Source organism: Setaria italica, chromosome I (genome assembly GCF_000263155.2).
Source record: "Setaria italica strain Yugu1 chromosome I, Setaria_italica_v2.0, whole genome shotgun sequence".
In the NCBI taxonomy this organism is placed as follows: Eukaryota; Viridiplantae; Streptophyta; class Magnoliopsida; order Poales; family Poaceae; genus Setaria; species Setaria italica.
In genome coordinates, this window is record NC_028450.1 from 40,076,764 (window position 1) to 40,092,079 (window position 15,316).

The 15,316-nt window shown below is 43.1% G+C and overlaps 1 protein-coding gene across 1 annotated transcript; it reads right to left on the bottom strand.

The window, feature by feature from the left end:
- Positions 1-75: 75 nt before the first annotated feature.
- On the bottom strand, positions 76-7,396 carry LOC101764231 (diacylglycerol kinase 7). The gene is made up of 13 exons (XM_004954115.4): positions 6,779-7,396; positions 5,287-5,409; positions 4,746-4,883; positions 4,577-4,662; positions 4,036-4,132; positions 3,618-3,687; positions 3,239-3,321; positions 2,647-2,717; positions 2,180-2,257; positions 1,373-1,460; positions 979-1,095; positions 518-701; positions 76-404 (listed from the first exon to the last, which is right to left on the bottom strand). The coding sequence occupies exons 1-12, from the start codon at positions 7,163-7,165 to the stop codon at positions 540-542; spliced, it is 1,500 nt and encodes a 499-aa protein (XP_004954172.1). The 5' UTR covers positions 7,166-7,396; the 3' UTR covers positions 76-404; positions 518-539.
- Between the last annotated feature and the right edge of the window lie 7,920 nt (positions 7,397-15,316).

Here is a 15,316-nt window from a genome sequence, read left to right on the forward strand (position 1 = left end):
TTTACTTTTTACCATGATGTAGTAGTGATGTGAACGAAAGTTTGGAGAGCAAATCAAGCTGTATGCAAATGAACGTGCTCTAGGACAGCGCAAACGGCAAACTGTCTGATTTTACAGTCAAAATGTTCTTCATCAGGTTATTCTTCAGCATTTTGACACAAAACGTTACAATGCAAAAGAAATTAAGCTCTGTTTCTTTCCATTCAAAAGAAATTAGGATACAACAACACATATGATACAATACAACAATGCATGGTGCCATATCATGCTCTTGCCATGACTTGACCATGGCATGATAAAGGCCAACGATCATGCATTCCCCTGCTGCAGCGAACCCAGTTCTAAGAATCTAGTACTCGCTGCTCCTGAACTGTACACAATTCTAACGATCTAAGAATGCAACCCTGGTACAAAATGGTAAGTGCTTGGTCAGAGGTTGTATGAGAAAACGCTGTGGTGTATAAATCAGAAAAACATGCCAGCAAACATTAAGGAAATGGACTTTCTGGGATCTTACCTGATTGGCAAAGGAAAAAAAATCATTGATCCCCATTGATCATGAGAGAGTGATACGGAACTTTGTTTATTTCCAGAATCGTTGACAGTTCCTGAATAAGTGGTTGTTTCCATGGCTCTCCATCCATTTGAACATATGCTCGATTCCACTCGCCTCCCCTCATTTCGAACTTTATAGCCGCAGCCTGATAACAGGAGATGGATTTGGTCATAGTTCATTAAAAAGTGTACGTAGCAAAAGAAGCATAAGAAAACATTCAGAACATTGACCAAGACCAGTCTACCACAAGCTTCTTGATTCAATAAAACCTATGCCATCCAAAAAATCTTATGGCTCGCAAAATATCCCAATATCAAGAGTCTCATAGAAAAACTATTGATCACAACAAAGCCTGATGCTTATAACTCAGATTATCTTTTGCAGACAGGTAATGCAAAAACTAAGGCAAAAAAAAAAAGTACCTGGGCAATGTGCTTTGCCTTTATAAGCTCAGCCATAACAAATGAAGCATGCCAACCTTCTTTCAGTCCAAATATTTCAAGCAAGCCATCATCTGAATGAGCTTCTACAAAACCCCTCTGCAAATCGGTATAGAATGCCAACATCATGTTCTCAAGTGCATGTAAGAAACAAAACCTTGCACAGTTGCACCACCATATGCTTCTTCATTCTAGCTGCTACTTGTTCTCAAAAGAAACAACAATAGTTCTCAAATGCACTTATAACTAATGCTAAGTTGATCCATTTTTATTGGAACATCAAAGGCATTTATCCCAGTCCTCACAATGTGTATTCAGGAATAGAAGGCAGAAATGCAAAATCATATGCGAGTCATATGAGCATTCAACAACTAACCTTTTCAAGATATTCAGGTTTAAGATCACCCCATGGATGCCTTCCACTGCCATAGTTGTATAAATTTAAGACAACTAGGGATCTAACACTGCAGTATCAGGGAAAAAGATGTGAGCACAGTTCCGGAATCAACAGCACAGCAGTAAATAGTTTAGACAGCTCTATGAGGTGTGCTCATCTAGCATCTGAGCAGATATGCTTTCAAGGCTTCACAATGGTATCCAAATACATGTTCAGAATAGTTCCATTGGAAATGGTATGTGTTTGACACAGTCAATAAATGATATGTACAGGATAAGCACCGCATGCTTTATGATCCCACAAGGACATCCAATATGTTTGTGTTTCTAAAAGGTAAGGGTCAAAGAACAGGATGAGTTTCTAAGGCATTCAAATATCAATTAATTAACTACAATATTCTAACAAAATACATGTCTTCAAAATGATGTGCACTTTAAGTAAAAAAAGGTCCCAATTAATCATCTTTGAAGAGTATAGCCGTGTCTATTCATTAAAGTTATAAACTGACATGTAGAACTTGTGTGCCTAGTAAACCAATTATATATAGGACTCTTGAAACTAAAAAAAAGGTGAGCCATATGGATGCAAGTTTCTGTGAAAAAAGCATTGTACACCAGCAAACCATAGTCACTGTTATGTATAAGCATAGGTTCAAGTGGCAGAAACTAATTGCTAAACTATGAGAGAAATTCATGTATAAAGTGTCAGCATATCACAAGAATTTCTTAGTGGTTCTTAAATCTCTTAGCTGTAGCCTGTCTAATGTAAAAGAAATCAACAACTTGCCTTGAAGGCATTTGAACTTGCTCCCACTCAGAGCAATTGACCTTTTTAATGTAAAGTCGCAAAATGTTCTTAAGCCCCCTGCGTCAACAAAGTATTATGTGAGCAAGATAATTTTTGTCATCTTAGCAAAGGAAGAAAAAGATTATCAGTCTGACTGCAAGTCTGCAACTTAACACATGAACAATCAAAGCGAAGACAAAATGCAAAACAAGAGGTTCATTTTTATTCCATTGCATCATATTTAGTATACCACGGGCATCAACCTTGTACAGAATACTCAGATGTCAACTAAGAAATTATTCTACTCTGCATGACCATCATATATATTAGGTAGAAATTCAGGGGCATCTAAAAGGATAGCTTCACATCATGATAATGACTGGAATGGGTCAAAGTAAATTAAATATTTTACACATCTAAACATTCGGAAACAAACTTAAGAATATGTTTAAAAGCATATCATGTACCTTAGCTGAGGACTTGCAGTACAAGGTGTACAGAACCACCCCTGAGTGCAGCTATATCCAGCATAAATCAACTGCATAGGGTTGGGGAAAAAATTTCATCATCAGAACACGAGACGTGATTCTGAGATACCAAATGACTATGCTACTGAAAATGAAATAAAAAAACTACACATGCATACAAATAAGCCTTTGAAGCTTATTTCCTTCTTCAAAAAAGTAATGTAATCTTGAAGAACTTGCATTGCCACATCCAGCTCATCCAACAGATATATACTTGCCCAGAACATACTGTGAAGTGGACATTCACAATTTCCTTTCTTTTTTGTGATATTACAAGATATAACAATCATCATATTTTTTAGGGAACAATAATCACCATAATTAATGATAGATATTGCTCACTGGCAGTCTGAATGGAAGGTATATACTGTTCACTTATTAAAAGAAAATTCGCAACTGCATGTTTCCAAAGAAATGAGATTCCTAATAACCACAATTCACACTTCATAATGATGAAACACATAGCAGAATATTTTAAGCTAGTCAATGCTACGTATTAGAAAATTGGAGGTTTTTATTGGCAGTTTGGCACCTTATTTGCAACTGGTCCTTGTGCAAGATACGGCTTTTCATCACGAAGATGGTGGAAGCCATATGCGACCTGAGCATCCATCCCTGTTCAAAGTAAACCGCAAGCTTAACAATGACCATAAACTATAATAATTAAAAAATATCAATCAAATTTCAAATTTTCATGAAACATAAGAAAATGGTACATCTGTTCTAATTCCATTTATAGTCACACAAGTTAAACAACCTAAGTTTAACTTTATCTATTGCACTTCAAACTACTGAAGGATTCATCTTTGAGCAGTAATCGTCTCTATTGAATTATAGTCATCAATCTCAGTGCATGATAAATAACAATCTTAACAAAGAGAAAACTTTTAAATAAGAAATGAACGAAATACCAATGCTAAGGTAGTTGTAGAATACTCCTTTATAGCAAGAAGCCTTTTCGGGTAACTCACTGCCATTCTCCTGCACCATATTAGATTAGCCTTTTAATAAATCCAACCAAATGCATTGTATTTGTAGCATACATCACAAAATACAATCTCCAATGCCTTTTCAACAAGCAACCAGACTGTTTTTCTGTTACCGTCTTGTTGTAACATTATTTTTCAGTTTTTCTGTTCTCACATGCTACCATAAATTCTTAATAATACTTTTCTGTTATCATTTGCGATCTTATTAGCGTGTATGATATAAATAAATTCACAAGAGCAAAGGGATTTAGAGTTTATAATGACTAATGAGAAACTAATGCATAGAGACAATTTATGCTTAAGTCGAGCATATAAATTCAGGTGAGATCATAGTCAGAACCTGGCTGATCTCCAGCCGATCTGCAGGTTCCACTTTCTTAAGTGCATATGGCAACTCCTTTATTTCTCCTTCTGGCATCTGAATTACAGTTTGCCAACTGTATGGACAATAATAGAGGTTATCAGTGCAGAAACAGATGAAATGCCTAAATAAGGAACATAATATCTAGAGCAGATACCATAATTTGATGCTACAAAATAGACATGCAAACATGGATGCTAACCCATTAATATATTGATACTTTATTCTACCTATCTTGGTTAAGTAGTCATCTCATGTACTAACAGATAAGTATGACAAAGATTTGCACTAGTTGCATTGAAATATAATTTGGTTTGCACTATCACCAAACTTATAGCAGATATGCAGATCAGAAGTTTTATTTAGGTGGAATAAAAGCCAAGCTACTCCCCACTGTTAAAATATTTTTTTTCCTCCTAGATAAGCAACTAATAACAGAATGAACTTGAATGACTGTACAAATGAATTAGGATGTCAAAAGCAATTAACAGTGATGTCAAGATATTAAAAACAAAAGCACCTGTCAAGACGGCAAATGGGACCCGTGGCAGCCTTGCTGAGATAACGCTTTACAGCTGAGCGCCAACCAAAGGGAAAAGAGCCACCCTGTGCATGAGCTAATTAGTTGTTTGGCTTGAAAAAAACAAAAGGATTTAAATGGAACAAGTATCACACATAAAGGTCATTACCCATCCAAATGATCTAGCAAGATCATTTCCTGTACCGAGTGGAATAATTCCTGTGGGTGGAACCGGTTCCCTTTTCATCTTATAAAGATCTGACAGACAACCAAGCATCCAACCAACTGTGCCATCACCTCCAGCAACCTGCCAGGAAAAAACTAGTGCAAGGATGTTACACAAAGTAGTTGGAAGATGGAGAATAACTAAAATCACAAAATTCAGTTAGTAAAGAGGAAAACACAGGAAGGGCCTAAACACAAGGTACCAGACAGGAAATAAATTGGATGTGCAGTAAGTTAAATATAGTAGGGGAGACTCCTACTGTGGTAAATATATTAATATAGGTAAAGAAAAGGGAAAAAAGGTACAAAGGGGCCTAAAAGAGAAAGCGAAAACAAATGAGAGAGGCCTCTATCCAAAGAAATTCCTTTATCTAAAAAAAGGCATGTATGCAAGCTAGGAAAGGGGCTCTTTTATCGTTCTTGAATCTGATAACTCTTAATACTAAAACAATGCAATATCCTTACTAAAGGCATCAAGCACATACCACAATCCTCATTTTTTCACGAGCGGCTTTCGCGCAGTTATCACCTTGATCAGCTAACCTCTCCAAACAACTCAAGCCATAGTGAACAAAATCTGAAGGCTTCACAACAGAAAGATCGAAGACCTGAAAAAAATGTTGTGTCAGTAGATTGTCTTCTCACAAATGGAAAAGAAAAAATCTTAAAAGAATGTGTTGTGAGTGCATAACATGATCACACAATTGATAGCTACAAACAATTTTGGAGTAAAGTCTTGAATTCAGCTTATCTTCGCAACCACACTAACATGTTACATAAGTTGTCCAACATCTCAGGTGTGTGCACAAGAATATCCAATTCCGTAGACTTATATACATTTTCTACCCTAAGTTTTTCACCAGTTCTAGCCCTCTTATAGTGCATAGTTACGTCAGCAACCCAACAAGTTAATGTCAAGTTCCACAACATTTGATGCATAAGACTTGACATAGTTGACAACATTTGATGCATAAGAAACTCCTCAAGCAGTGCTGAAATCAGTATCGACTAATGGTTAAGGTTTTGTCACAGGGAAATGTCAAGGTAAAAAAAATGAAAAGCAGTCCCACACCGGTCACTTTGAAAGGATTTCATTTCATTTTCTTTTCCAAAAAGAAGAAAACTCGGAAATGATGATACATGATCTCTATTTTAGATACCCCATCCCTCCCCTAACTGCTACCAACCAAATTGAATATGTCCGTCAACTCCGATATGAAGAAGTGATTAAGGCTAGTCTCAGTGGGAGTTTCATAGAGAGTTTCATCAGCGTTAATTTGCATGCCACATCAGCAATTTTGTTGACTTGGCAAGATCTTTATGAGGAGAGAGAGGATGAAGTTTCATGAAATGAGAGAGAAGTTTCATCCCCATGAAACCCAACATGAACAGTTACCTAGTTTGCAGTAACAGTGTGATGAAACTGGGCCTAAGCGAGACACAGATTCGCTAGAGCGTTCCCAACACCCAGCGGTGCAAGCATTTATTACGCATATAATGTTCTGTCTCCACAGCTAACTTTCAGCGGAGAACAACATTTTCCCTCGAGACGTCCAAAAAACACGCGCCGATATTATGCCTACCGACCCCGCTTCACGTTTCTGCCTTCGGAGTCAATCGGTAATCCGCAAAAAGTTAGTCGATTCTGTACTATGTAACATCAAAATTTAGTCTGCAGTGAGCGAGCCACCGGTAACGTCACGCAGATCGCATGACGCAGGGCGTTCATTCTCTCCTCGACAGTAAAACCGAACGACGAACGTTACCCAGCGAAGCAGATTCCGCTAAATATGTCTACGGGGTCCAAATTTCGCTGCTAAATCCAACGTAAAGCTCGTAAGCAATCACTTGCAAGCTGCATAATCAAACCAGAGCGACCGACAAAGCAACACCCCCATACGAAAGCAAACTGGCGACAAAATTTTGGGAAGCAGAGTTGCACGAGCGTGGAGAGCGAATCGCGATGCCGTCACCCACCTGCTCCTCGGTGATGAGCTCGTGCAGCCGCACCTTGAGCTCGGGCCCGTGGCGCCCGCCGCTCCGCGAGTTCACGAACACGACCACGGGCGCCACCGTAGGCCCCTCCTCCTTCTCCCTCTCCTCCTCCTCCTCCGCCGCCGCCGCCGCCACGCCGGCGGCCTCGTCCTTGGTCGTGACGGCCTTGGCGACCGCGCGGCGCAGGTGGAGCGGCATGACGACCTGGCTCCGGAGCTCGGCCTTGTCCACCTCCTTCCCCCATACCCCGCACGCGCGCACCGACTCCCAGATCGACACCCGCGCCGACGGCGCCGTCGACGGCCTCCGCGCGGAGCCGTTTCCGTTGCCGTTGCCGGCGGCGGCCGACACCTCCCCCGCTCCCTCCATGGCTGCCGCTCTCCGCTCCGCTCCGAGGACAAGCACAACAGCTCAGCAGAGCACCGATTTTTTTTCCCCCTCCCTCCCTCGTGCTGGCTTGGTCTGTGTGAGCTGATGGAATTGGGGAAAGGAAGAAATTGATGCGGACTTTATTGGTGGGCGGGCGAGGTTTTACTAACGGAAGGGTAGTCAGGTGGTGAGGCCGTGAGGCTTTTGACTGTTGCTGATGCCTGCGCTCTCTTCTCTCGGACTCTTCTTCGGTTCTTCCCTTCCGCTCTTGGCAGCGGCAACCGCGTGGTCCCGTTCTGCCGGCGTCGCCTGTCGTGGTGCTTGCGTTGGATTGTCTCCGGCAGGACGGCCCCAAGATATGGCAGGGATTGGATTCAGGAAATGCGCGTTCTAGAATTTCAATTTGGTCGGAATAGTATAGATTTCCTTCCTCGTTGATCCATTGCTAGGGATGGTCACGCCTTTAACCAAAAACAACCTGTGCATTCTCCATTCGCTAGTTGAAACAACAAACTCCATTTCCACTTCCATCACCAAATACATTTACTTTTAACAGCCCTGTAAAGGACTAGCTTATTAGTTTATTAATACTAGGGTGTTGTGTCAATGATCAAAGAATTTTGAAACTAAAAGAGGAATGGAAGATGCCAATGGCTAGATCAAACATTGTAATTTTTCTTTTTTTCTTTTTTTTTCTTGAACTGAGACCTCGTAACTTTGCTCCTTTCTTAATACAATATTAATCAGCACGGGATTTCCCCTCCTGTTTTATAAAAAAAGGTATTTTGAAACTTTTTTTAAGATAATGAAGAATTTTGAATCTAGATCACATGTTCATAAGGCATGGCTAAAAGAAATTTTATTCAAGATGTGACATTTGAACTTCAATACTAAATTCTATGTTGGTGTATCTTTTTGCGTTTAAACCCCTTTTTTCTCTTGAGAGGATGCATACCTCTTCTACTTCATTTAGATCCTCTGGCTATCTGCTTTCATATAGCAGAATAAATGCCTTTCCATTTGGAATCGTCCGATCCTACAGTTGGAACCAAATGATACTCCGTATATGTTTTTTAAAAAAATACTCCATATGTTTACGTCTCCATCTCGCGTGTGCACCTAACCATATGCGCTGCTTCGGCAGACTAGCTTTTCCTAGCTGTTTGTCATGTGTAACGGGCGGCAGAATGTGGTTGGTACCCAAGCAACGCAGCTACACGCTTTCGCCCACTTTATTCCAGTGTCTGACCAGTACTGCCGTCAAGTGCACAGTTGGTTGCTAGTAGAACGCAGGCAGTAATCGCAGCCCTCCATCCGCCAGCAGCCATCTACCACGCTAGATGCCATGTGGGCCCGTACGCGACCGGGCTCAGTCGGGCCCACCCGTCATGTAAGCGCGTCACGATGAGAGGGCTCGGAAAAGCAACGGGTGACGAGATGGCCGCGCGGCGCGGGGCGTCACCGTCTCACCGGCGGAGTCCATTCCTGGGCCACGAAAAAAGGGGCCCGGGCGGAGGTTTCGGGCTGGTCCTTCCAAAGGAACTCACGAATGCAAATTCGTGGAGCAGAGAGTTGCACGAGTCGCGCGTCATCATCTCTATCTGCTGCTCGCTCTGGCTGCTGCTGACGAGCTCGTGCAGCCGCGCCTTGAGCCTGGGCCCGTGCAGCCGGCCACTCCGCGAGCCGGGGCTGAATGCAGTTTTGTAAGATTTTTTTTTATTGTGTGTCCTTTCTCTTTTCTAGCTCGCAGCATAGGGAGTAAATCGATCAAGAAATATCATCCAAACCTATCTAAACTCAAGCTCAAGAGTGGCAAAACAAACTATCGTAATTTTAGTCATGTATTTTCATCTTTCATGCAGAAACAGCAGAAGCACAGACGACGCTTCTCCGGGTCTGCTTGGTTTCTTTGCTGGCCACACAGTGGCCTTGCCAGGCTAGGATACGGAGCAAGGTTAGTAGTTTGGATGTCAAGCAAGATTTTCTAGGAGCTTGTATGGGCAAGGTTCATAGGCTGCTGGCCTTGCTATCGAAGAAGAGCTGTGTGAGATTTGGTGGAAGCGTTGTCACCCCATTAGAGGCCGTTTTGCGTGTTAATATAGGGTGGAAAGAACCTCCACCATGATTTACAAGTCACGATCGTAACAACCTAGCCGGTGGCTCTATCTACAAGATTACAAGAGATCCTACAACTAACCAACACTGGTTGTTACGATACGTGTTGAACTTAGATTACATATTTAACACTCCTCCTCAATCACAACTTATCTAAGTTGAGATTGTATCTAAATTTCTCTAGCTACCGAACTAGAAGAGGTTTTGTCGGCGACTTGATCATGTGTAGATAACAACCGAATATGCAGGAGTCCTTGAGATACTCATTCTCTGACAAAATGGAAGTCAACTTCTATATGTTTTATCCTTGTATGGAACACGGGATTAGCCGAAAGATATGTTGCACCAATGTTATCACACCACAGCTGAGCTGCCCTTGGAGCCTTGACACCAAGTTCAGTTAACAGAGTTTGCACCCACATTACTTCAGCTATTACATTGGTCATCGATTTGTACTCAGCTTCGGCACTTGACCTGGATATTGTGGCTTGTTTTCAGGCAATCCATGATATGAGGTTAGACCCTAAGAAAACTGCAAAGCCTCTAATAGACCGGCGATCATCAACACATCCTACCCAGTCTGCATAAAAAAAGGAGCTCACAAGTGTACATAATGATATGTGTATCTTGAGTCCTATAGACGATGTAAACTTTAGATACCTTAGAATACGTTTAACCGCACTCCAATGAACAATGGTGGGCGCATGAAGGAACTGACACACCTTGTTCACTGCAAAAGATATATTTGTCCGTGTCAATGTCAAGTACTAAAGGGCTCCTACTATACTCCTGTATTGAGATGCATCGGCTGGACCAAGGGGCTCTCCTTCATATGTTGAAAGTTTCTTAGTGGCCGACATTGGTGTGTTCGTAGGTTTGCAATTAATCATCCCTACTCGATTTAGGAGATCAGATGTCTACTTTTATTGTGTCAACAAAATCCCTGCACCACTCTTCTGGACCTTAATCCCTAGGAAATAATGAAGTTCTCCAAGATCTTTCAACGCGAACTCCATCTTGAGGTCTTGCAGTAGTGCTGTTGTAGCTTGCTGTGAGGAACTTGCAACAATAATATCATCAACATAGATTAATAGAAAGATAGTTACTCCTCCTTTGTTGAAAAAGAAAAGAGACACATCAACTTTAGAAGGCTTAAACCCAAGACTTTGCAGCTTTGTACTGAGCCGTGCATACCAAGTCCGTGGACCTTGTTTCAATCCATAAAGAGCTTTATCCAATTTGCAAATATAATTTGGTTAGTGTTGATTTTCATACCCAGGTGGTTGCCTCATGAACACTTCTTCTTCAAGGAGACCATGAAGAAATGCGTTTTGAACATCTAGTTGGTGAAGACACCATCCATTCGAGACAACAATAGAGAGCACAAGTCTGATAGTAGCCACTTTGACCACAGGACTGAAAATATCCTCATGATCAATTCCATATCATTGCTTAAATTCCTTTGCAACTAGACGTGCTTTGTACCTATCAATCGACCCGTTTGGTTTCCTTTTGATTTTATAAACCCATTTGTAGTCGATGATATTCCTCCTTGCCATTGGTGGAACAAGGTGCCACGTCTTGTTCTTCATGAGGGTTGAATATTCGACATCCATGGCTTGTTTCCAATTTGAATCTTCTAATGATGTATGCAAATCTTTAGGTTCATCAGATATTACAGACAAAACATTGTGCCATCAGTATATTGTTTGGGCTTGCGAATGCCCCCTTGCGCCCGTGTTCTGGGATGACTAGGAGTTGGAGCAATAGATGGTGGTGTAGAGGATTGCGGTGCAGAAGATCCCGCCGGAGCCGTTGGATTAGCGCTGCAGGTCCAGACGGCGGCGCTGATCTCGAAGCCCCCACCGAATCTACGCCGGATCCAGTGGAGAAGCACCATGTGGTAGGGGGGGCGCACCTGGTCGACCGGCTGCTGCGTGGCAGCTGCAGACTCGCCCCCTGGTGCAAGTGTGACAGACCTGGGACCCACGGGACATGGCGTAGCGGCCTCGGATTGGTCCGTCAGAGCCACGTTGGGGAGGATCACAGATCTCGCGGCTGATGCACCTGGGACTGCGGTGCTGGTTGCAGGGGGATCAGCCTCGTGCTCTGCGCCGGTCTCCTCCTGTGTATGCACATGCAATAGCTCCTCCAAAACAGCAGGATTTTGATTAGTTTCAATAGGGAAATCATCAGAAACATTAGCCACATTAGTATGCTTGAGTACAATACCCTAAAAGGTATAGATGATAGAAGATACGGAGGGAGAAGATCAATCTCAGCACGTAGCCGGGCACCGGCATTGTCATGGAGCTCAGTGAAGGGGAAGATGTTTTCATCAAACACTACATCCCTAGAGATGTAGATGCATCTAGTGGTAATGTCCAAGCACTTAAAACCTTTATGCATATTACTATGGGGGCGTTTGGTTCCTAGAGCTAAAGTTTAGTCCGTGTCACATCGAATATTCGGAGGCTAATTAGGAGGAGTAAATATGAGTTAATTATAAAACTAATTGCATAGATGGAGGCTAAATGACGAGATGAATCTATTAAGCCTAATTAATCCATCATTAGCAAATGTTTACTGTAGCAGCACATTGTCAAATCATGGACTAATTAGGCTTAATAGATTGGTCTCGCCGTTTAGCCTCCAGCTGTGTAATGAATTTTGTAAATAGTCTACATTTAATACTCCTAATTAATATCTAAACATTCGATGTGACATGTGCTAAAAATAAGTCAGAGGAACCAAACAGCCCCTATATCCAAGAAAGGCGCATTATTTAGAGCGGGAGGCAAGTTTGCGGGTATTATATGGGTGAAGGTTTGGTCAATAGGCACAACCAAAGACTCTCAACATGGAGTAGTCGGGTTTCTCATGAAACAAAGTTTCTAATGACGTGGAGTATTGCAAAATTTTTGTTGGTGTGCGATTAATCAGATAGGTGGCAGAAATAAAAGCTTCATCACAGTACTTGAGAGGCATGTATGCATGGGACAAAAGGGAGAGACCCACCTCAACAATGTGTCTATGTTTACGCTCTGCAGCGCCATTCTGCTGATGTGCATGGGGACATGACATGAGATGGGAGATGCCGACCTTCTGGAAGAAAGAATTGAGCTTTTCATACTCCCCACCCCAATCAGTTTGCATAGCATCAATTTTTTGATTAAAGAGTCTTTCAACAAGATGCTGAAAATCATGGAAACGCTGAAAAACTTCAAATTTATATTTGAGAAGATATACCCAAATAAACTTGCTATGATCATCAATAAAACTCACATAATATTATTTCTCCCGAAAGAATTAGGAACAAGTCCCCGTACATTTGAAAACACTAAATCTAAAGGAAACTTTGAAATACTAGATGGCTTGGGATAGGGAAGTTGGTGACTTTTGGCATGTTGACAAGCATTACACACCGAATCGGATAGATCTTCTCTATCACAAAGCATTTTATTCTCAGTAACAACTTTCTGAACAATGGGAAAGGATGGGTAACCCAATCTACCATGCCATCTAGAGGTGGAAGGTTTGAACATGCTCAGAGCCTCCTTGTTAGGTGAAGGAAGGGGGTAGAGGCCTCCTCTACACTTGCCTTCCAAAAGTGTTTTCCTCGTTGCCTGATCCTTTTACAAGAAGAAGTTAGGGTGAGATTCAACGAAGGCATTATTATCAGTAGTAAGTTTATGAACAGAGACAAGATTTTTGCTAGCTTTGGGAACATGAAGAATATTGTTTAGATGTAAATTGCGACTAGGGGTACGAACAATAGCATGACCAACATGATTAATGTTCATACCTTCACCACTTGCAGTACGGATCCGCTCGTTCCCGTTGTACTTCTCATGGATGGTCGGCCCGTTGAGGTTGCTTGTGACATGATAAGTAGCGCCAATATCAGTGTACCAGTTGGTGTCAACACCATAGGCGTGCGTTGCCGCATTGATGTTCCTCTCATCCGAAGCATAATCTGCATCAAAACAGTGCCAACACGCTGCTGCGTTGTGACCTTCTTTGAAGCAAACGTGGCACTTGCCCTTGAAGCGTGGCTTCTTGCCTCCAGAATTGTTGGGGGAGCTGGAGTTGGAGTTGCATCGTCCACGCCTATTGTAGTTGTTGGGAGCACATCTGCAACCTTCCTGTGACTCAGGGTTGCCTCGGCCATGCCGTCCTTGACCTCTAGATCGCATCCTCCTCGTGACGCGATGTTGACAAAGGACTGAGATCCTCCGCCATGAAGGAGATCCAGACTACTCTCAAAGCTGAGAATTGCGCCAAGAGCTCACTGTAGCTGATGGGTTCGACCCTGGTCATCAGAGAAGTCACCAGGGGATTGTACTCCACATCAAGCCCAGTCATGATGTATGCCGAGAGCTCCTCATCACCGAGAGGTTTCCCGACCGCCGCCATCTTGTTCGCCAGCGCCTTCATCTTGCTCACGTACTCTGTAGTGGGCATGTTGCCTTTCTTGAGGGTGGTCAGCGTGACGTGAGTGTTCATTGCCCGGGCACGAGTCTGTGCTGAGAAGATTTCCTCAACAGCAGCCCACACCTCCGCGGCTGTCTTTGCCTGCGCGACTTGCAGCATGATGTCGCGAGTCATGGTGGTGAGCAAGTAACTTAGCACCTGCTGGTCAAGCGCAACCCAAGTTGCATACTCGGGATTGGCAGCTTTGACGGTCTTCTCACCGGCCTTGACGCGACGGAATGTCCGTGCCATCGAGATGCCCCTCAAGCTGGGCACCACAAATGGCCGGAAGGACCTGGAGTTTCCATAGAGTAAGGTTGCTCTTGTTCAACTTCTCCGAGATTGGAAGCCCGAGGGGCGACGCCATGGGCTGCCCGCCGGAGGTGGAAGAGCTGGGGTTCACTATCTAGATGTATCTAGTGTTGGCTCTTGGTACCATGCGAGATATGGTGGAAGTGTTGTCACCCTGTTAGAGACCGCTTTGCGTGTTAATATAGGGTGGAAAGAACCTTCATCAAGTCACGACCATAACAACTTGGCTGGCAGCTCTATCTACAAGATTACAAGAGATATATTCTACGACTAACTAGCACTGGATTGCTACGATACGTGTTGAATTCAGATTACACGTTTAACAAGCTGAATTGGCTCGTCGGGCTAGCAAGCTCATTATGGGGGTGTTTGGTTCCCTTTGCTCATTTTTAGCAACTGTCACATCAAATGTTTAGATACTAATTAGGAGTATTAAACCTATACTCTTCACGAACCCCACTCTTGAGATGGTCTCCATCCTCACGAGTCTTGGCCTGTTTCGCGCGATCTGCCATGTGACGAAGGGCCCTAAAGACTGGGATCCTCATGGACTCGATGAAGGCCGCCGGTGCCAAGGCCTCTTCCGCCTCTTCTGGTACTCGTCCGCTGACGTCACTGAAGAGCTGCCGAATCGGCGAAGCATCTTCTACCAATTGGCCGATGTCCCCTTGTAGGAGGGATCGGATGCTGGTAAGTTTAGCTCGGACGTCATCAGGAACAGAGCTTAAAGCAACTTGGCGGGACGCGACTTCCTCGTCATCAGAAAGAGCAACCGCAAGGAGAAGAGGTTGTTGTCGGGAGAGTCTTGTTCCTAAGAAAAATAAGGAAAAAGGATGAAATCGGCGGGGAAATCAGAGGCAAATCAGCCTGGTTGAAAGCTGGTTTTAGGAAACTTACCCATTTTGGAAGCGAAATTTCTTCCTTGCTGCGCCTTGTGAACCCCGTCGTGTCTTGGCTTCATTGGTCTTGCGCCCATAGGGCTCATCTGATTGAAGGAAGGACCTCCACGGACAATCCGGCGCCGGGTGCCTCAGGAACCAGACCCCTCTTGAACGAGGAAAAATCCGGTTGGTTCCGAAAAAGGCGCTTCCGGGTGGTGCCCAAATGGGCCCTTGCGTTCCAAAAAGTTTGAATTTAAAGTTTACATTTTACCCCCAAAATAACCCGGAAAGGGAAAAATTCCCGCCAAAAGATTTAATTTACCCTAATAAACCCTTTCACATGGGGAAATGTGAAGGGACACGGGGGGGG